This window comes from Ricinus communis, chromosome 8 (assembly GCF_019578655.1).
Source record: "Ricinus communis isolate WT05 ecotype wild-type chromosome 8, ASM1957865v1, whole genome shotgun sequence".
Classification (NCBI taxonomy): Eukaryota; Viridiplantae; Streptophyta; class Magnoliopsida; order Malpighiales; family Euphorbiaceae; genus Ricinus; species Ricinus communis.
Window position 1 is genome coordinate 19,759,850 of NC_063263.1, and position 21,965 is coordinate 19,781,814.

General features: G+C 31.8%; 3 protein-coding genes across 4 annotated transcripts; 2 read left to right on the plus strand and 1 right to left on the minus strand.

The window, feature by feature from the left end:
* The first annotated feature begins 2,792 nt into the window (after positions 1 to 2,792).
* Positions 2,793 to 8,773, plus strand: LOC107262095. Of its 2 annotated transcripts, none has more exons than XM_048377879.1 (8): positions 2,793 to 3,796; positions 4,398 to 4,453; positions 5,149 to 5,258; positions 5,364 to 5,523; positions 6,435 to 6,527; positions 7,104 to 7,235; positions 7,700 to 8,558; positions 8,635 to 8,773. In XM_048377879.1, exons 1-7 carry the CDS (start codon positions 2,968 to 2,970, stop codon positions 7,745 to 7,747), a joined length of 1,428 nt encoding a protein of 475 aa, XP_048233836.1. In that variant the 5' UTR covers positions 2,793 to 2,967; the 3' UTR covers positions 7,748 to 8,558; positions 8,635 to 8,773. The 2 variants fall into 2 exon arrangements, with proteins under 2 accessions (XP_048233836.1, XP_048233835.1); XM_048377878.1 differs by having other exon boundaries at positions 8,711 to 8,773.
* On the plus strand, positions 8,478 to 11,633 carry LOC8264309 (vesicle transport protein GOT1). Its single transcript, XM_015725714.3, has 8 exons — positions 8,478 to 8,558; positions 8,711 to 8,771; positions 8,871 to 8,948; positions 9,668 to 9,759; positions 9,877 to 9,957; positions 10,107 to 10,204; positions 10,289 to 10,370; positions 11,272 to 11,633. Exons 3-8 carry the CDS (start codon positions 8,918 to 8,920, stop codon positions 11,308 to 11,310), a joined length of 423 nt encoding a protein of 140 aa, XP_015581200.1. The 5' UTR covers positions 8,478 to 8,558; positions 8,711 to 8,771; positions 8,871 to 8,917; the 3' UTR covers positions 11,311 to 11,633.
* Positions 11,634 to 14,770: 3,137 nt separating this feature from the next.
* LOC8279628 (protein EMBRYO DEFECTIVE 1674) lies at positions 14,771 to 17,573 on the minus strand. Its single transcript, XM_002529725.4, has 4 exons — positions 17,109 to 17,573; positions 16,939 to 17,012; positions 16,180 to 16,324; positions 14,771 to 15,805 (listed from the first exon to the last, which is right to left on the minus strand). Exons 1-4 carry the CDS (start codon positions 17,214 to 17,216, stop codon positions 15,026 to 15,028), a joined length of 1,107 nt encoding a protein of 368 aa, XP_002529771.1. The 5' UTR covers positions 17,217 to 17,573; the 3' UTR covers positions 14,771 to 15,025.
* Between the last annotated feature and the right edge of the window lie 4,392 nt (positions 17,574 to 21,965).

Sequence of the window (21,965 nt, forward strand, 5' to 3'; positions counted from 1 at the left end):
GATCTTCAAAGGAAAATACCCCCCTTACCTCTTTCTTTTCTCACTGCAGGTCATCACAATAATGGCTCATGGGGATGGAAGAGCATTTTACATGGAAAAACTCGACTCGAAAAACGAATTAGGTGGCAAATTCGTAACGGGTCTGATATGTCTTACTCTTATGACCCCTGCTACTAACTTCCCACCCTTAAAAGATCGCTTCAGATCCCTCTCCAAACTGTAAAGTGGTCTCGGTGAGTGACCTCATTAATCGAAGGACTAAGCAATGGAAAGTGGAAATTGAGCGAAATGTATTTTCTTTTGAGGCAGCCCAAGTTGTCCTTAGTGTGCCAATAAGCTTCTCAGTCTCAATGGATAAATTGGTATGGACTCTGTCTAAGCATGGTAACTACCAAGTAAAGTCAAGATATGCATTGGCCCAGTCTATTTGACAAGAACATCAGTCTAGCAGAGAGCATATAAGAACTGCGCTATCTGAGAATAGGTGACGGAGTAAGTTGTGGCAATTGAAGCCTCCAAGTAAGGTCATGAGTTTTGTTTAGAGAATGTTGATTAAAGGATTGCTTACAGGGGAAGACCTTTGAACTCGAGCGAACACTGTAGATGGGCGGTGCAAGGTCTGTGGGGAATTGGAATCACCTCAACATTTATTTTTCTCTTGTCTTGTTGCTCGAGCAAGCTAGCTTATTTCACCTTTGGGGATGTGGATTGGTATGATTCAAAGGGATAATGTTCATGAAAAGTGGAAAGTGTTGGCCGAAGTATAGGCAGGTTAGAAGGAGGGGTTAGAGTGTTTGACACTGGCTGGTATTCTCTGTTGGGAATTATGGAAAACTCGGAATAGGTATTTGTTCAATAATGTTTCCACTTTCCCAAATGATATCATTCATAACACTGTTTCTCTATGGCATGATGTGTTAGGAGGGTGGGATCAAGGTTCATGTTACAAATGGCCTCGCCCAGAACAACCAGTTAGCCCCAACTGCTCCTTTTGTTAAGGTGAATTTCGATGCAATGGCTATCGTAAAAAAGAATCGTAAAGCAATTAGAATTATGGCAAGAGACTCCTAGGGAAGCTTTCTTCGATGCTCAACAAATAGAATTCCTTTTTGCAATTCCCTTAATGTTTTGGAAGACCTCGCCTACGGAGAGGCAGTCTTCTCGGTGAGGAGTTGAAACATAACCAATCCAATTTTTAAAGGCAATGCTAAAGTTATAATCGACGGAGCCAATGGTACTACTGCTATGCCCTTAGGAGCGGATACCATTGTTGAAGATGTCTTAGCCTTTACTTTGAGTTTTCAATATTTTTCTTTATTTTTGCTAGTAAAGCTTGCAACTGGGCTCAGATTTTCAGACTCAAATAGTGTGGCTTGCTTCTTTATAATTGGTACTTTTCAATCAATGAAATCTTATTTTTGAAAAAAATAAAATAAAATTGAAGTGTGTAATCAAGGGTGTTACCCTCTTCATTGCACCTCTTAATTTTTCTTACAATTATAAATTAGGACATGAGAATAGCAATTCTTGTACCATTTCATAATTATTATGTAAAATTGGTAAATTGGAAATCTATTTTCTTTATTTAAGACCACACAGAAAACAAAAACTGAACTATAAGCTTTTGCTTTTGCTTTTTTTTTTTTTTTTTTCCTCATTTGTTTGTAATCAAATAGTATAAGAAGGTTAACATGCTTATACATAATAACTGTATTTTTACTTTGATTTTTATTTTTACAATGGCTTCAAAGATCTTTGAGACTCTATGAAAGCTCGAGCGAAACTTATCTAGATTTTATTTTTATAAAAACATCAAAAAGTAGAAACTTGAGGCGTATTAATAGCTAGACAGAAACACCAAATTAAAAACACATGTTTTAAAGGCAAATAATAGGAGAGTTAAGAATGAGCTTAAATTCAGCTCAAGCTCCATGAAAAATTTTAGTTCATTTATTTTGTATATATGAATAGACCTTTATAAGTTTAATAAAGAGTGTTTATATATAATAATATAAAAATTATTAGTAATAGAGGATAAGCTCTCTTCTTGAAATATCAATCTCATGTACTATATATATATAAATTACATTAAATTTAAATCATTAAGGGATAAAAAAATTTACATTTAGGACATAAAAATAGTTCTATTTAAAAGGCTTTTTTTTTCTAGAGGATATTTATCGCGTCATAGCCATCCCCTACTAATTATATTAACTTATAAACATTTTATTCATAATTTAATTAAAATTTTTAATGTTTTAGAAAATTTTATACATATAATAATAATTTTTAATAAAATAAATAATAGAAAACATCTCATATAAAATAAGAAACCTTTATTAGTTAATATATTAATATATTTATATAAATTAATATTAAAATAAATTAGTATTAATATTTTTAAATTATTTGAATTAAAAAAGTAATATATTAATTAAAATATTATATTACAAAATTAAAATTATTACTTAATTAGAAACATATACTTTGATTAGTATATTATACTTATCTAATAATTATTTAAATAAATATAAAAATGGTCCGTTAGTATTATGCTTATATGAAAAAGGTACACATAATATTAGAATTACGCCCATGTGGTAAAATTATTTTATAATTTTTACTTTTTAACTGCGGCCAGTAATTTTGAGTCTCCTATTAGAAAAGGATCCGAAGTATAAAAAAAATGAAATTTCAGTAGTTTCTTAAAACAAAATCGGAATATAAGGACCAATTAAATCAAATTTATAAAATTCCAGGCAGCAGAGGTGGGTTCAAAAGTGCATCATGCACAGTATTAAATAATACAAAATTTGTCATATGTGAGACTGGGAAGATGAGTAAGTTTAAGCCATAGATTCTCAATTGTCTCCGGCAGTCTCACCTCTTTCCTTCTTCTTCTCTTCAAGTAAGCAAACTCCTCATTTACACTGTTTCATTTGTGGGTCTCTTGGGAATGTAAAATCAATGAACCCTATTCACACCCTTACTTACGCTTCTTCTTCTTCTCCTTATTCTTTTGCCCATAACTTCCACTTCACTAACCACAACCTTCCGAAGTTCCCTCAGAACTCTTTCTCTACTAAACGACGCCGTTCTCGCAATTCCCGACGAGACAAAACCACCACCCCCAGCACCTCCGATGTCAAGCGGTCTTTACTTTCTAATAATAATTATTATAATAGCGGCAATAATGATTTCAACAATGATAATCTCCAATTAGTCCTCGACGTCAACCAAATTACGTATCTAACCTCGTCGACATTCAATCGTTTTCTTTCTTTAGGTAAAGACGCGTATTACGATTTAAAAACCCTGATTTCATTAGATGAGAACAACCGGATTGTATTTACATGTCGTAAATCGACTGTTCAATTCACTGGAGGGGTGTTGCTTTGTGGGGTTGTTTTGGTTTCTGCTTTTAGGGTCTTGATTAAATTAGGGTTAGGGTTTAGGAGTTGGTTGTTTAGGGTTAGGAATAATCGGAAAAATAAGGATGTTGTGGTTCGTAGAGATAGGAGTCTTGGAGGGAAAGAAGTTGTTGTAGCCAGGAGAGTGGAGGAGGAGAGACCAAAAGATGTGAAGAGGAAAAGGTTTGGGGTTTTGGATAATCCACTTGACAATCCGAGTTGGGTTTTTGGGTCTGGGTTGGAGAGAGATGATTGGAGGAGTTATAGAGTAAGGAGTGCTTCCAGGTTGCCCAAATGGTGGTCGGTTTCAGTGGGGCCGGAGCAGGAGGATATGGTGGTGGTTGATAAGCAGGAGTACCAGAGGGATGCCAACCGATTAATTCGAGGTTGGTGTTTCCAGTTTCTTTAATATTCAGCTAGTAGTAGGTATAATTTTTCATTTTATGTTTTTTCTATTAACAGCAAACATGAGAAAAGCAGTTTGCTACATGATATAATCTGGTTATAATTTTCCGTTGAGATGGTTTTAAAGTTTAGGACTGAAATTGGTATAACAATCTAAATTTAGAATGCATTATGAAATTAACCTAAACATGGCATGGTGTAGTTTTGCTTATTTGTATTTCTTTAATCTTATGGGTTAGTATGCCAAAGTCATATTGTTGAGGTATAATCATTGCGAGGTTACTTTTGCTTACAATGCCTCTTTTTTTTTATTGAGATAATTTGGCTTGAACTTTTGAACTGTATTCATTGTGGTTGCAGATATTCTTTACTGCATTTGGAATGTGTTTATCCATGAATCTTTATGATTATTGTCTTCTTTTATTCTATATCTGTATCATTGTGTTTATGACATTAGTATAATTGTATTTGATTGTCTGCCTTTGTCTTTGCTGTAGGTAAAAGATGCACATTTCTGAAATTTCAATAAATGCTATGTTCATCATTTTTATGCTAGTTGCAACTCATCAACTTGATTTCCAGCAATCACGGATTATAGAACAAGCGGAAAGGATGTTACAGAGTTTGACATAATTCAAGTCAGTGCTGTTTGACCTTTTGATTGTCATAATGATGCATTATTTTTGGACTCAACATATGTAACTGGTCACTAGAGTTTAAGTGGGCTTTTTGTTTAGCAATATATGGTTACAGTTGTATGCTCCGACTGATGTTTAGAAGGTTTCTGTTACTTAATTTGGTCTGAGGTCAGGAAGGTTTTTATTGAGATTAGATTTACATGGATATCCAGTCTAGGCAGAGGAATGGTTCTTTTGGTGATTTTGTCACACACCCCTTCTAGTCCCTAATTCTCTCTGTATTTCCATTTTACCTGAGAGGTTGTTTACTTAATCCCTAAAGATGAAATTTCAAAAAGAATTAGCATGATGCATACTATAAATAAGGTGATATTCCATGATTTGGTTGAAGGGAATGGGAATTGCTTTATTGCTCTTCCATTGATGCTGCGTGTTTTCTTTTTTCCTTTTGGAAACATGTGTGGAAGCTGATTTATGAGCTAGCCTTTGGTCGTGTTTCTTACTGCTATCTTTCAGTCTGATCTTAAGAACTTCTTCTTCTTGCTCAAGTTTGCACTTGTTTTCCCTTTGGTTAGATGTATTTTAGTTGCAAGTTGGACGTTTTATATCAATGCAAAAATATGGTTACTATATTTTGGTTGCAATAGCTAATTCTTATATGCAACGAATTTTTCCTTGCTTGTTTGTGTGAGCAGTTACGACGAATCTGCAGGACATCTGGAGTGCAAGTTTCTTTTGACACAACAAATACACGGGATGCTTTCTACCGTGCATCAGTTGACTATGTTATAAATGTTTGCAGCAGGTCTGTGTCCTAGGCTCGCTGAATACATTTTTATTAGTTGCTAATTCTTGCATTTACTTGTGCTTATTATTTCTTGCTGTTGTTACTATCTTTGCAAGCCTGCAGGGAATCAAGTTACTCCGTGTCCATTCAGATTGATGGTGAAGATGCTAAGAAGTTTGTTGCTGGGCTTGCGGCAAACATTGGTCTTGAGAATGTTCGTGCTGCAAGAATGGTGTCTGCAGCTGTTGCTGCACGCACTCGTTCGTGTTTCTTACAGGCGTGGGTAATACTTCTACTCTTCCTTGTAGTTCATGATCCTATTCACAGTGTGTACTAACTTTTGGACAAAGACAAACTATAATTTTACTGACTTCATTTTTGTGGCATTGATGCTTTTGCGGCCTAAACTTTGGAACCTTGAATTATACTGATGTCACAAGGAGTTTCTAACAAATTTAGATATTTTGTATCTGTTTTACAACACCGAGGACACAACATCACACTAGTACGTTGGCAACTCTTTTGGATTATAGAAGAGGCAAATCTTATGTGAGGGGGCTTAAGAGTTAGGGATTGATGACACCTCTTCTCCTTCGATAAGTAATTTGGTCCAAAAATAACTGTAAATTTGACTTGTCTATATATGCCTGTTCTAACTGCTAGTAGACAGCTTCTTTGCATTTGGTAGGTGTACTTGAAGTGGCGGATTTGGTTGACTATTTTTCTAGTGATACCTATCTAAATAATGGAGAATCACAGAGAAGGATATGATCAAGTCGGTGCAGGCTTATATAGGATTGATCTTGTAATTACTAAATGGGCCTGCCATTTGTTGTCAGTGCATAGAGAGGCTTATATAGGACTAAAATGGGCCTAACATTTGTTGTCAGATCAGATGCACTACCTTGAACTAGAAGCATATGTTGGATTATTTCTGCATAACAAAATTATTCTAATTAGATTTTTATTATGGTAATAAATTGATTTTTTTTTTTGAATATTTCCTGTCTGTTAAACATGTCCGATCACATTTGCAGCCTGCCTAAGAAAGAAAATTAAACCTTGTACTTTTAGGATAAAGAATTTAATGTGTGTTTAATTTTACTTACTTTTTTTATTTGTTTTTCTTTTGTTTTTGTTTTTGTTAAATCTTTTATCATATTGATATTCGAACTGCTTGTCCACTTGGTGCAGGCTCTGGAAGTGCAAGGCAAACATTCTGAAGCAGCACAAGAACTGTCAAAGATATGCGTTGTTCTCCGAACATTTCCTCCTGAAGCATCTTCTGTATGTTTTCCACATGTTGCTATGTAGTTTCCTTTACAAGTTATCCTCTCTCTCTCTCTCTCTAAATCGTTTGTCTTTCTGATAATTGCATTGGTTACTAGGCTTCAGTGTTATAGGGATCTTGGTAATGGTGTTTTAGGTGTTCTATCATCTATGTGCATGACTTCACATGGTATCACTACCATGTCAAGTTTGTTTTGGCTAGCAGCTTGGTGCTAAAGAGATGTTTACTAAACCCATAGGAAAATAATAAAAAAGGAGTGGCTACACTACCTTGTCAATCTGTCTACAAGTGACCTATTTCATTTTGTCACACAGTACTCACAGCCATTAGTTTTGGAAGAAGTAGAATTCCTTGTTTATCAATACCTGTTTTGGATTCCTATGTGTCGATTGATTCTCAAGGTAGTTACCATACCTTTTCATAACTCTCTACATTTGGCGGTGCTATAATTTGGCATTGTTCATGGACTAATGCTTGCTAGGAGTGTTATTGAGAAAGGCATTTTTATTGTTTGGAAATCATTTTTCCTTTTTTTGATCTCATTTAATATTTGATCGGCTGTGTTGTTGCAGCCTGAAATGGAGATGGTTGCTCGGGGTCTAGGAAAGAACTTGAAAGTGGAGCAGAGGGAGCTTTTAATGAATATGTTTGTTTCGGTTTGTGGTGAAGAGAGTCATAGAAGTGCAGCAGATGCTCTTGGTTTGGTGAGTCATAGAACTACACTTCTTTCTTCTGCTGGATTTATTTTCAAGTGAATGCTGGACTATTTGGAATCCCATCCCTATGTTAAGAGACAAATAAAAATCATCCAAAGCAGATTTAAAACAAATCCAATAAAGCGCTTTGTTCTTGTAAATGAAGGCAGTATGAACTGGAGGCAACAGTTTTAAGTATTTCGCCACTTATCTCGGTTTTTGGGTTAGATTGATTAGTTTTAATGTACATATTACTCAAAATCTAGGTTTTCTCATCAGACTCAGAGTATATGCTGTGGGTATGATTCACATATGTTTCGGGCTAATACTGAAGTCGATGATCTGAAAAGGCCCACCTAAATATAGAACAGTTTGTTATTTGATCTGAAAAGAAAATTCAGGTTTTTCAACCAAAATGGTGCAAGTTTTTGGGTTACGAGTGACTTGCTCATCCTCTTCCTTTTTCATTGCAGATGCTTTCACCTAGAGGCGCGGGAGACGAACAGGAGAGCAAGCTATAGGAATATTAATTGCTTAAAATACTTTTTCTGGTTTTATTTGGTGATTATACCTGTATTTCCAATAGTGTAGGTTGGCTAATAATTAATATAATTAGTTTTACTATACTGAATAAATATTGTTGAACTCTTTTTGATTGTGGTTCATAAACAAATATTAACGACGTGTACTGTTCTTTTATACAAGCTTTTCATGGCAGTACAATAGATTAGGGGATTCCGGATACTAATCTTTATAAATGACAGAAGCAGGATGTTTTGTTTGTGATTAGCTGTTGTAGATGAGCTTTGCTGCCTGCTAATTGTATCTGCCACCTCTTGTAAAAGTCACCATCTTTTACTATTTTAAGGAGCAGACATTCCATTATTTTACAAGAAAAATTGAAAATCCTGATGATTTATGTGTGTACCAATTTCTTAACATAACTGAGTAAGCTAGCTATTAAATTTGAACTAAAAAAAAATTAAAAGAATTCTTCAAATAATAATTTTAAAGTTCGACTCTCATATTTTTATTTGTATGTCTTTTATCTTTTCCTTAATTTTCAAGGAAACCAACACAAGAGTTGATAAAAGAAAAGAAAACTAATTAAATCACATCCGAAAACTCAAAGTCTTTTTCTTCCTTTCTTTCTGGTGTAAACATGGTTATCTTCCCAGGCTTTTTCTTTTCACGCGGTTCAAAAATAATATAGAAAAGAATAAGTAAAAGGAAAGGTAAAAGAAGAGAAACTCATTAATTCCAAAACTCAGCCTTCTATTGGCCGAAATCCGTCACTCTTCTGCATATCTCGCAATCCACGCATCGCTGCAGGTCCTCTCTCTCTCTCTCTCTCTCTCTAGTTTTCTGAATTCTGTTTGTTTGATGATAAGCTTTTTTATCAATTTAGGGCTAAAGTTTTGTCTCCTTCCAAGCGGAGCTTTTGATCTACAGTTCCTGTAACTATCAATTCCTTATAATTGCAGATCATTTTTCAATCGGAGAATCAGTGGCTTCCGTTTTCTCCATAATATTTTGTCTAATAAGGTAGAAACTAACTCCATAATCTCATCGCAGCATGTCCGGATCTTACAAGATCTAACATCGTCTTTAATTGACCTAGTTTCTTCTGTTTTTTTTTTTCAGGTGATAAAAAAACTAGTTGACACAAAAAAAAAAAAATCAGCAGCGCGATGGTTTCTTTTGAAATGAATGACCGCAAGAGTAAGTCAAACTTTGTATTTTCTTAATTATTTATTTGTTTTGAGTAAATTATATTTGCTTTTCTCTAACTGTTATACTAAGATAATTTCTAATTTCTCTTGTTTATCACTGTAAAAATCTACTTGGTTATTTCTGTTGTGTGCTCTGCAGAAACTATGTGATAGAATGACTTGTTTTGTTTGTTTTTCTTTTTCCATTTCAATTTATTTTTATTTTTAATTAGTTGAAAGAATTGAGTTCTAGCAACTATCACCTTTCCAGATAGGAAAATTGATTAAGTAGAATTCGATTTGTTCTGTTAGACTTCCCAAACACTATGTTTATGTTAGCCTCCCTTGTTAGAAATCTGACTCCTCAAGTGTCTGCAAGTCTTTTCTATCAGTTTCTGAAACTTTGCCACGGTGCTTCTACTGCTGCCATGTAGATGCAATCAGTTAAAAGAAAAAGTGTTTAATTCTACTTGGTCATATAAGCCACTATGATATATCAAGTGCTCTTCTGTAGTTTATTAAACTTATTTTGGTTGCCATCTTCTTGAGGCTCACAATTCTTGCCTAATTGCTTTTGTTTACTCTTATTATTGATGATGAAAAGGTTTTCATGTGCTGATTCCAAATTCCAAATTAGCTTATGGACAGCAATGGTCTTTATTTTTGCTGATTGTTCAATCATCTGATTTTCTTTTCCTTTTTTTCCCCTATTATTATGAAATGAAACAGAGATTGGCCTAGGCTTGACTGGATTTGGCATATTTTTCTCATTTATGGGAATTATTTTCTTCTTTGACAAGGGATTACTTGCCATGGGAAATGTAAGTGCCTTTTCTATGAATATCTGTAACAAATTTTACCTATTCTGTTTTCTGTGATTGTGTAACATTCTTACTCTCTCTCTCTCTCTCTCTCTCTCTCTCGTGGAATTTATTCAGATCCTCTTTATCTCAGGAGTGAGTCTGACCATCGGACCAAAATCCACCATGCAATTCTTCATGAAACGTCAAAATTTTAAGGTGTACTATTTCTTTCTGCCATCTCTTTTTCCTTATATATGTGTGTGTGTGTGTGTGTGTGTGTGTGTGTGTGTGCTTTCTTATGTGCATTTGATTTTGCAGCAGTTACATGCATTTCATACTTTCCTAACACCCACTTGTGCATACAGGGAACTATCTCATTTGGTGCGGGCTTCTTTTTTGTTGTCATAGGATGGCCAATTATCGGCATGATTCTGGAATCATATGGGTTCATTGTGCTCTTCAGGTAAGTTTTAATTTATACCTAAGTGATACTGTGATACTCTGTTTGGTTTGTGCGGTTGAAGATGCTGATGGGAAATTTGTACAGTGGCTTTTGGCCTACACTGGCGGTGTTTATGCAGAGGATACCTATTCTTGGTTGGGTGTTCCAACAACCTTTTATTAGATCGGTATGTTCGTTTTGTAACACAATGTTGTATTTTACTAGCACAAAGATCTCTTTGCAATATTGCTCTCACCATTTCACGTTGGTTAGAGCTTCTATACTATTTGAGTTGATAGTTGACACTTCATATGTTATATATAATTGTTAGTATGTTAAATCAAAACAAATAAATTATACTCTGGACTATAGTGCCAAATTGATCAACATACAGCATAAGCTTTTTCTGTATTAAGTTTGAAGGTGGACTTGGGGAGGGCTTATAGATTTTGTTCCAGCATATACTTTTATTGAAAGGCTAACCTGATGAGGTACCTGATTTCATATTATCGACTCCTTACCATGGAGGTGGTTTGTAGTTGTTCTATCTTGTTTGAAGGTTGTTTGTCTGAAATCACTAATTTAATGAACTCAATTTGGATTTGGTTTTTTCTTGTGGCCTATCAATAACCGACTTCTTAATGTTAATATTGTGTGAGATTGAGAATGTAGCATGAGGATTCAACTTATTGATTGACTTGATTGACAAGCATGCTTGCTTTAGTGAATTTTATACCCAGGATTATTGGGCAAATGACAAATACGTAGAAGGCAATAGTAGTCTTGGGTGAATATGCTAAGACTTGGTGAAGGCTTGATATCGTTTCTTATATAATTCAAATCTAAGTGAAACTGTGGCTGAGCAAGTATGCCTATGCACAAGCATTAGTATATGTCTCGTAGAGAGACTAGTTAATAATTCTAATCTTAACGTGGGCTTCTGTGATTGGGATTGCTTACAAAGTCTGAAATTAGAAAAACGTTGCTTGTATCAGAAAAGGGAGAACCTGATTTATATTCATGTCTAAATCTTCTTCAGATGTTATTTAAATATGGATATGGTTTCTTCTTTTCATAATTATGTGCAGGTCATGGATCGTTATCGCGGCAGAAGAGTTCCAGTTTAAATACTCCGAGATGTACAACTAATCTTTGAATAGGTCCACGTGTAAGCGCTGTAGACAAAAAAAGAAGAATACTCTAGCTCCAGCCCTTTAATATTTTTGGGTTTAGGGATGGGTGGCTGTGCAATTATGAGATTGAAGAAAGGTTGAACCAAGCTGCATATAGGTCCATTTCTAAGTCCTTGTAAAAAAATATCTCCAGGATTTTTCTTTTTGGTTCTGTTTGCTGAATGTAGAAAGATTCTATTCATTTGTGACGAGCCTTTTTCTGTCTTTCTAAAGGTAAAAAAAAAAAGAAAAGAAAAGAAATTTGTTCAGTTTATCCATATTATTCTTTGGTCGTTTCTGTTCTGCCATTGCATGAGTGTGGATGCTATTTCATTCTCTGCCAGTACTCAAACTTTTTTTTTTTTTTTTTTCATTTTGAATAGAATACATTTGTGCAAAGTGGACATTTGTTAGTTGGAGACTGGGAATTTTCCTTTGATTCAAATATTGTTCTTTTTGTTCTAGTGTTAATTGATTAGGTGGATTATTCTTGTGTGTTTAGTGGACATGTATCAATTGTTGAGCCTGCCAAGTGCAAAAAAGTAAATTTTGACATTGATACAGAGAGTTCAAACTTTAGTTAACTTGTGAATAACAAAATTCAGTTACTTTCTGAATGATAGCAAGTAAAGTTTTTAAAACTCTTTGTCAAATTTTCGGAAAATGTAATTAAACAAATAGGAAATGAAAAGTTCAATAAAGAAATAAGATATAGTAACCGTACCATTATATTAGGAAAGTTGTTACTGGTTTTATTGATAAAATATTTGTTAAAGAAAATACATAATGACATTTTAAAGGCCCAAGGTACATATAAGTCCTGAATTTCTTAACAAAGTATATATTTTAAATATTTAAAAAATATAATAATTATATTTTTGAAGCTATTTCTATCCATTTTATCATGAAATGATATAAGACCCACTATGTTACTTCTTTTCAATTCCGTTTTTTAGTAGATATAAATAACAAAATGATAATTTCTTTTTTATTTTGATAAAGAAAAATCAGCACTATTAACATCGGTTGAAAGAATTAGCTTTTAAAATATAATTATTAAAAAGTAATTGAGCTACATTAAAATTTAAAAATTTAATTATATTTTGGTCAAACGTTTAGGGGCTTATTATATCTTTTGCCAATTTTAAATTCTGGTGAAGTTTTAGAACTTATTTGCATATAAATATAATTTAAGTGTTAATTTCAGTCAATAAATAAAACAGTTTGGTTGCAGCAATTTTTATTTATTTATTTTGAAATGGCAGTACTGTTTATTATTATCGACATAAAATCCACGACATCCCAGCAATTCAACCAACACGAAACACTCCTCCTCCAAACTTGGAATATGTTCGATTACTGTTTAGAGTTACACATGTCCATTATTCTCCATCACTCAAGATTACACGTTTCTTTCTGGAGAATATTTGTTGTTTGATGTTTCTCTGATAAACATTTAGTGCTGGGAGATGTTTGAGATATTTGGATGCAAATGTTTCCATTGGAAAAAGAATAGACAATCTGTTACCATCTGAATCAGACACCTACTCTCTCCCTGCTTCTCTTCCTGATTGGCCTCCAGGTATGTTCAGGACAAAAATCTCGCTTCTTTTTTCTTTGGTTCATGTATTTGGTTCTTAGTTTCGGATGGGTCACTGATGGTTTGTCTATTTTCTCTGCTTTACAAACTGTGAGAGTGCTTCTGGATTGTTGAATTATAGCCTTTGTATGTGAATATGCATCATGGCTTCATTCGATCTCTTTCCTTTTTTAAATATTCACTCATTTGAATGTTCATTTTTGATCTATTTGTTTTTGTTGTTTTTTGATGGATGACCAACTTTATAATGACTCTTTAACAATAAAATTTAAAGGATTACATTAATGTTTAATTGACTTTGAACTACAAACGTGTGTGTCAGTCTATTACTAAATTTAACCAAACTGATTCCAAACAAGACTACTTATCTTATCTTTTCATCACTTTGTTAATAAAAGAAAAATAGTAACTCATCAGATTTCCAATCTCTCGATGTAATTAAAATTAAACAAATATAGTATCTACAATCTTTTTACTAATCTTAATTTAGTTAAGATCAACTTCTTATTAATAATATTGCATGCCACATCATTAATATGGTCCCAAAATTCTAATTTAGTGTAGAAATATATATTTTATTAAATACAATATAAGAAAAACTTATTTGAGTTGTAATGTGTGTCTGAATTAAACGAGATAATTCACAAACAATTAGGTTTAGAATATACTTTTATAAATCATACTTCAATTTATACTTCTTTTATAAAATATATGGCTTCCATAAATAATTCTAATTTTATTATAAATTGAGTCAAGAAAATAATCAAGACTTTGTTAATTTTTATTAAACTAGCACTTCAATTATTTGATAAAAATAAAAATAAATTGTATAGAAATAACACTAAATTAATTTAAAAGTTATTAACTATAAAATTTCCTGCAGTTATTATCAATAAAATTTTCCATTGTTAGTAATCATGGTGTCTTGATTTTTCTTTGGTAGTGTCGGATCCTCTCTATCTCAATGTCTTAAACATTGACCAATATAACTTTAGATCATTTTAGTGCCTTAATTTTTGTTTTGAGATCATAAATTGTCTTGATTTCTTAATTTTTAGGGATAAGTATATAAAAATAATTTGTGATTTTATCATTTTATAATTTTTAGTATGTAATTTTTTTCGAACAAAAAGAGACATGTGGTTCCAAATCGTGATAAAAAAGGTATTTCACCGTTAAAAAGTCTTGATTTGCTAAAATCTAGCTATCTTTATTCTGATCAACCATCATTCTTATATTTCTCGTATTTGATAATATAGATTTAGAGTTTAATAACTCAAAACGTTATTTTTTTTTATTGTTAAATCGATTTCATCATATTAATGACTTCTTAAATCGCGATTTAACAATCAAAGATTGGAATTATGAGTTGTTAAGCTCCAAACTTGCATTATCAAACACAGACAATATGATAATGATAGCTGATCGACATAATGGGGGTCGAATCCTTGCAAATCGAGACTTTTCAACGGTAATATAATTTTTTTATCACAATTCATAACCACGTACCTCTTTTTATCTGAAAAATATCACATACTAAAAATTATAAAATAATGAAACTATATAATGCTTTTATGTATTTATTTCTAATTTTTATCCCTCAATTAAGTTGTACAAATTGAATTAAACCTTTTCTTTGAACACTATTTCTCTTTCTTTTAATTTGAGAACATCCAAACAAATTTTTATATTATTGCTTTTTACATAAAAAATTTTAGCTTTTTGTCTTGAAAATGAAAAAAAAAATAGTATGATATTTAACATGTTGGTAAATGTGGCGAAAAGTAAATGTAACCAATTGAATAAATTACGAGGTAACAAATTAATGACTGAAATTATTTTAAATAAAATGGATGCTTGAGATTGTATTGTACCTATACATATAGGTACCGCAGTTTGACCCGATTGGAATCTTACTTTAAGAACTGAAGCAACATAATCAATGTACAATTATCCACTGCCTAGCAGGCATAACTAAAGTCTAGTAACCAACATTGACCAACATTTCAGCAAAATGTAACAAAATCTATTATGGTTGCTTAGCTAGTTTTCAGCTTTTACCCATATCAACTAGTCAGCCATACCGCTATAGTTCTTCCGAAGCTTCAGCCTACCAGAACTTCTGACTATAGATCTATTAGGAGTTTCAGCAACTTCCTTATCCTGTCTAGATGATATTGCTTTGGAACTTGATTTTGGAGCATCTGAAACACCTCCAGAAAGGTTCTTATCTGTTACTGATGTTGAAAGCAGAGTACTAATATCACTATCAATGGAATAGTTTGAAGAAAATTTTCTTTCCGGCTTCTTTCCTAAATTCTGGCCATCGATTGAGGAATTGGATAGAAGATTATCTTCCTGCTTGCTTCTAAGATTCCTTGATTTATACATACTTCTGGTGACAACACCTTTACTTTGGATGGTTTCTTCTTTCTTTGTATCTTTTGCATCCATATTGTCTTCGTGCATCTTGTTTGTCTTAGCCTTCTTATGGTTCCAAATATTTTCACCCGTTTCGTTATTTACAATCACAAATGAGCTACCCTTCTCAGAGTTCAAATGGGGAGGCACTGGAGTATGTTGGAAAGCACTGCCCCTGAGTTTTCCCAGGATAACATCACAAAGACAATTTTCAGAATCTTCAGCAAGGTGCATAACAAGATCACGTAGTCTTGTTGCTGGAAGATCATCCAAAGTAGACGGCATTGCGTTGGTGCCTGAAGATATGTTATGCTCAATAAAACCAGAATTTCTATGTGGAGCTTCCTGTTTAGCAGATTCTTCACCATAAAATTGAGCAACACACTCTTCCCAGTGGTATGGAAACCCAAGCTTGAATTGATTGCAAACCTATCAAGATCAACAATTGATGGGGTTTGATTCAAAAAATAAGGAGGGGAGAAGGGGATTACAGATTGAGGGAATACAACCTCAAGTTTAATTGAACTTGACTGCTTTAGGGTGGAAACAATATGCTTTTCTGACCCCAAGCAGAGTATATCCAATTTTGCATTTCTCATCTCAGGAAACCGCTAATAACTTAATTAAGTATTTAAGTAGTTCTAGTTCATGTTTCTTCTTCCCATGTACTAAAAGCCTTACATAATGCCTCAACTGAATATTACTATCGACTTACAACACAAACGGAACAGCAACATTGAGATGGGACAAAGATATTATCACACAGAAAGAAGAATAACAACCAAATAAATAGGTACACATACCAGAAATGAGATGCCATTTTGATGTGTTTTAGACCTATTTATGAATCCACTGATTGTAATTGTGATGCCATCTATGGTCTCAAGAGTGGTGGCATCAATTCTCCTAGAAATTGGTGCAGAGAGAAAGACTCTATTTCCTAATCTTCTGCGGTATGAAAACCAGTAAAAGAACAAATAGTGAATTCCTTATAAATCATTGAAGAATTAACTCTAAATAACTAAAGAAGCTGTAAATAGCAAAGCTACGCCAACAGAAAGAAAGAACCAAGGGTGAAATTAGCCTTTAGAAGGATGCCATATTTCCATTAACCACAACAAAATAACATGGAGTCCTAGACATAATGCATCTCACTAAGACATAATCAATTAAACAAACACATTATATCAATTTCAGCAGTTGTAGACATAATGCATTTTAAACTTAAGCGGTTAAAAGAAAGCATATCCAGTCAGAAGTCACAACAATTTTAACCATGCAAAACCAAAATGAGAAATTCTACTGAAAATCCTCACTGGGTTCTTAAATTAAATGAGAATCCATATGAGAAATCTCGAGTAATCATGTGAACATGGTCTATATACTATTGGGTCTTCTGAAGGAGACTGAAATGAGCAAATCAATTAAGTTCCCGAATTCTCGTTTTAAGCTATTAAATTATAAAGATCCTATTACAACCAGCAATTTTGGACAATCAATTTGATCAAGGAAGAATTTTAATGGAGAAAAAAAGAAAAAAGAAAAGTAAAGAAAATTCATACTGTCTTGAAGCGAGGCCAGCAACAGAAATCCGCCTGCTGTCAGCCTTGAGTAGCCACCAATCGTGCAATAACACCTGCACAAAGCAAATAATACAACAACAACAACAGTAAAAATCAACGACTAATAACTTAAGATTAACAGAGAAAGTGAGTCGTGATCTATATTTTACAGATTTGAGAGACAAGGAAGAGGCAGGAGTGATGGGTGTCCTATCAGACTGAGAATGGTGTGAAGATGGGTCTGTTTGGTTTCTGCCGCTGCTCCCGCCTTTCCACATTATTTTTCATTTTAGGGCGGGAATCATTTGCATTCCTTTATAAACTTTGTTCGAGAGATCCTGTGTAGAAAGTGCTGCTTCGTTTCTTCTTATTGGGATAAGAGACCTTCGACTATTTCTTTTTCTTTTTCTTTTTCTGAATTATGTTACCAAAAATTTCATAATTTTGCTATTAAGTTAATTATTTCTTATCTTCTTTTTCCTTTTTCCCTTCATTCTCTTCAATTTTCTGACTATGTTTATATTTCTTCCCTAATTTTCTTTAGTTGTCTGGGGGCAGCCCACTTTGTGTTTATTTATTCTATTCTCTTCTCTTTCTTTTCTATTTATTCGTGTGAAATGACAATAGATCTTTAGATATATTTTATTGGTGATATTTAGGTTCTTTTTCTCTAAATTCTTTATATTTGGTTTCTTTATACTAATTTGAATAGAAATTTATAGATTTTTCTTTATGAAAGTGTTTTTAATCCCCATCATATGATTGTAAGTATTTTTGATTTTTTAATATGGAAGTTTTATTTAAAAAAAATTATTTAAATGTTTCATACAATCCGATTCATTAAAGAGACGAAGAAATTAATCGAGCGAAATATGTTATATTTATCAATTTTAATTTTTTTTAATAAATTTTAAATTCAATAAGTCTTTTATTTTATATTTTTTACAGAGCTGCTTGTAATATTTATACATATGAAAATATATAATTTAGATTTCATGAATAAAAGATCTATATTTTCTTCTAAAAAATAAGTTAACTATTTTTTTATGCTTAAATTTTAAATTTATAATATTTTATCCTAATAATAAACATAATGAAAATTTTAAGGGTTTTTTTTAGTGTTATCCTATCTTTACAATGGTTAGTTAATAAAAACACTTTACCATTTATCCTAATATATGATGTGATTATCCTTAACCTGAAACTGATCGAGTTTAGGCAATTAATTCAGTTTTGTTTTTATAACTTTTTAGCCACTTTGAAAACCAATAACTTTTCAGAAGTAGCCATCCCAATTGTAGAAGTATTTAATTCATAAGAAAATAAATTTAATTCTTGAATTTCACATTAAATATCAAACAGTACAAAAATAAACTTATCAAACAGTACAAAAATAAACTTTTATTATTAGATTAAAATGATCTAATTTGGACGAAATTGTAGGTATGATCAGATATGCACTTAAGTGTAGGGATGGCAGTTATGCGATTATTCTTGCATATCTATTCGATCCAACCCTGATAGGAAGAATACGGATAATTATAAGTGGATTTGAAATGAGTTTGAAATTGAATTTTAATATCTATATTGGATCAGATTTAAATTTAAATTTTCGATATTCACTATCTGAATCCAGTTATTTAAACGGATACGAGTATAAAATACCAGAATCTAGTATCTGATATATATTTAAATGACATACATATATATTATGTGTATGAAATAAAATAATAAAAATAATTATAATTATAAAATTTTATTTAAAATTATATGGTTTAGATTTTATAATTTTTTTATTAATTTTTATTAATACATTTAAAATTTAATTATTATAAACAGGTTTGCATATGGATATTCGACTAATTACTTGAATATTTATATAAATGAGTATTTAATGGGTAGGGTACCCACTACTTATTTAAATATTCATAAAATTTATGTAATAGGGTTTTTATCGGGTTCGGATAATATGTAGGTATTTCTATTTAGATTTAAGACGAGTTCAGATAGCAAAAGTAATTTTTTAAATGGATTTAGAATGGGTATTTCAAGTATGTATATTTTAACCGAGTTCGAGTTCAAATATCCTTAAATGAACGAGTACCCTATCTATTGTAATTCCTACTCAATTGTACTTCAGTGATCACAATATCATAAGGCTAGCGTGTAGAATGGAGTTGCCATTTGAGTAGTCACTAACATACTTTTTCTAATATTTTGTGGTAGTTTAGAATTCTTAAATATATTAATTGCCACATCCAAAATCTAAATTTAGAAACCAACTTCCTGAATTATGTAATTTAGCCTTTAATGTTATTTTTTAATAACTTATTCTTTTAATAAAATAATTGTACAATTACATAAGATTAATAAATAATCATGAAAAAGACAGGCCATCAAAATTACCAAAATTTACTTTGTTTTTATCCATTTTAGATTTTATCATCTTTTCTTATTGTCTTGCCAATTTAATATAAGTAAGCAGTTAAAAGTATCTAATGTTTATGTAGATTAATTTTAAAAGCAACAAAAAAAAAAGATATTCTACTATAGTATGTTGTTTTATTTTTATGTGGAATTGATTACTTACTTCTTGATTATTACTAAATCTAATACACATTATAAAGAAATTAATTGATGTTTTCATAACCTAAAAAAGTAAATTATATTGCTGTAATTTTCAGAGAATTTTTCAACAATCGATATGAAGACATTGAAGAGTTGGAGTTACTCTTTTGGTTAACTACTCATATGTCTATATTAATGTGGATATTGTTTTCTTTGTGTTGATAACTGCATAAGATAATTATCCTTGAGAAATAGATATAATTAATAATAATAATAAATATTAATATGGGTAAGTTTGATTGGTTTAGATCAACCCATTATGGGCAATCCATTCTAAATTCTAACATTTTCTATTTGCACATGACAGATCGACTCATTGTGAGACTCTAAATTTAAATGATATACAAAATTTCATACTAATAACTGGCCGTGTGACATAGCGAGTAGATTTATATTTGGGAGCTTATTGCTATGCATATGTTAGGAATAACATAGTAGCTTCAACCCTAAATAAAACAATAAAAATAATTAACTATTCTTGCGGTGCCATAGACTTATCCGATTAAATTATTATATCATCTCAAAGAGCATGTTATATTAATTATGTATATTCATATGAGTCATTCTTATATTAAGCAACAAGATTGGCTAGCCAACAAATATACTTGATAAGATCTTTCTTTTTCATTCGAGATTTGTAATTCATACTTAGCTACTTTTCTAGACATGTTCCATAGGCCGAATCATCCATAACTATTGGAAACATGCTAAGATAACAAAATGCCAAGTATAAAATACAAATAGCAGTATAAGAGTATAAGGGTATACATATGAGGATACTAGCTATCCTCAAGGTCTCACATAGTGGAGAAGTAATAGATTATTCTCCCGTTACCTTCTTGGTCGAATAAGCACACATGGTATGATCATGTCTTATAGTATTTTCTATTTCTACGATATTTAATAAAATACTGTATAAATCTAAGTTTAGTTGCTACTTAGCGCCTAACTTGAATTCTCTTCTCTTTTCGCAGGTTAAAACTGAAAACTCAAATTTGACTTCATAGGTCATTTGGACGTGGGTAATACAAATATAATGTGTTCATAAATACAATCTCATCTCCTTTTCTTTTGAGGCGATAATCCTAACATAATGTCTCATCTCTTCTTGCAATTTAGCACTAGAGGCGATTACTTGTATGAGCAGTTAATATAAAATCTGTGTTATATTCTTTTTATTGAGTTTTTTCAATAAAGCAATATGTGATGTTATGCTACTGAAATGAATATAAATATTCAAGAACATAATAATGATTTTCATTTATTTAAATAGTACAATATAAGCTCAAAATATTTGACAATCAATATCTAAATTTTATACAATCTATGAGAATTAACATATGCAAGAAAAACATCTCTTGGTATTAGCTTAGTAAGGGGATCAACCACCATCTGATACGTAGAAATAGATTGTACAACTACTTCTCATTTAACAACAATATCTGTAACGTGGTTGTACTCCATGTGTTTGGTTCTGCTATGGTATTTGGAATCTTTCGTGAAAGCAATTGTTGCTTGATTATTACAATAGACTGTAATGGCTCCATCACAATCATTTTGAAAATCTAAATTTTCAAAGAATCTTCTTAACCATATTACTTCTTGCACAACAACTGAACATGCAATAAATTTAGCTTTCATAATCGACAAGGTTATGTTGGTCTGCTTCTTACTATTCCATAGAAAAACACCTTTACTAAGTAAGAAAGCATAATTAGAAGTTGATTTGCATTGATCAAGGTCTCCTCTCCAATCAGCATTATAATACCCAATTAGACGCAATTCTGACCCTTGATAAGACAAACAATAATTCATAGTACCTTTGAGATATCTCAATATCCTTTTACAACTTTTAATGCTTTCGATTGGAATTTGATTGATACCGACTAACTAGCCCAATAACAAAACATATATCTGGGCGAGTGCACATCATGGCATATTATAATACTTCCTACAGAGCTAGCATATCGTACAATAGACATTTTCTTTTGTTCTTGTGGATCTTAGGACATATATTAAAACTCAAAATCTCACGTTTTGACACAGGAGTATCCACATGCTTGCAACTATTTATATGGAAATATTTTAGAATCTTTTGGATATAATTATCTTATGATAGAGCCAAAAGTTTTTTTTAATTTTTTTTTAAATTTTAACTCCCAATATGTAGTCATCCTCACCTATATTTTTCATGTCAAAATGTATGGATAATCATCTTTTGATATACATTACATACTCGTCATTTTCAACTATTAAAATGTCATTAATATAAAGAGATATAATAGCAAATCTATTACTTAACGTTTTGATATAAACACAGTGGTCATCGTCAATTATTTTAAAGTCATAAGTCAAAATGGCTTATGAAATATGAGGTACCATTGTTTGGATTACTGTTT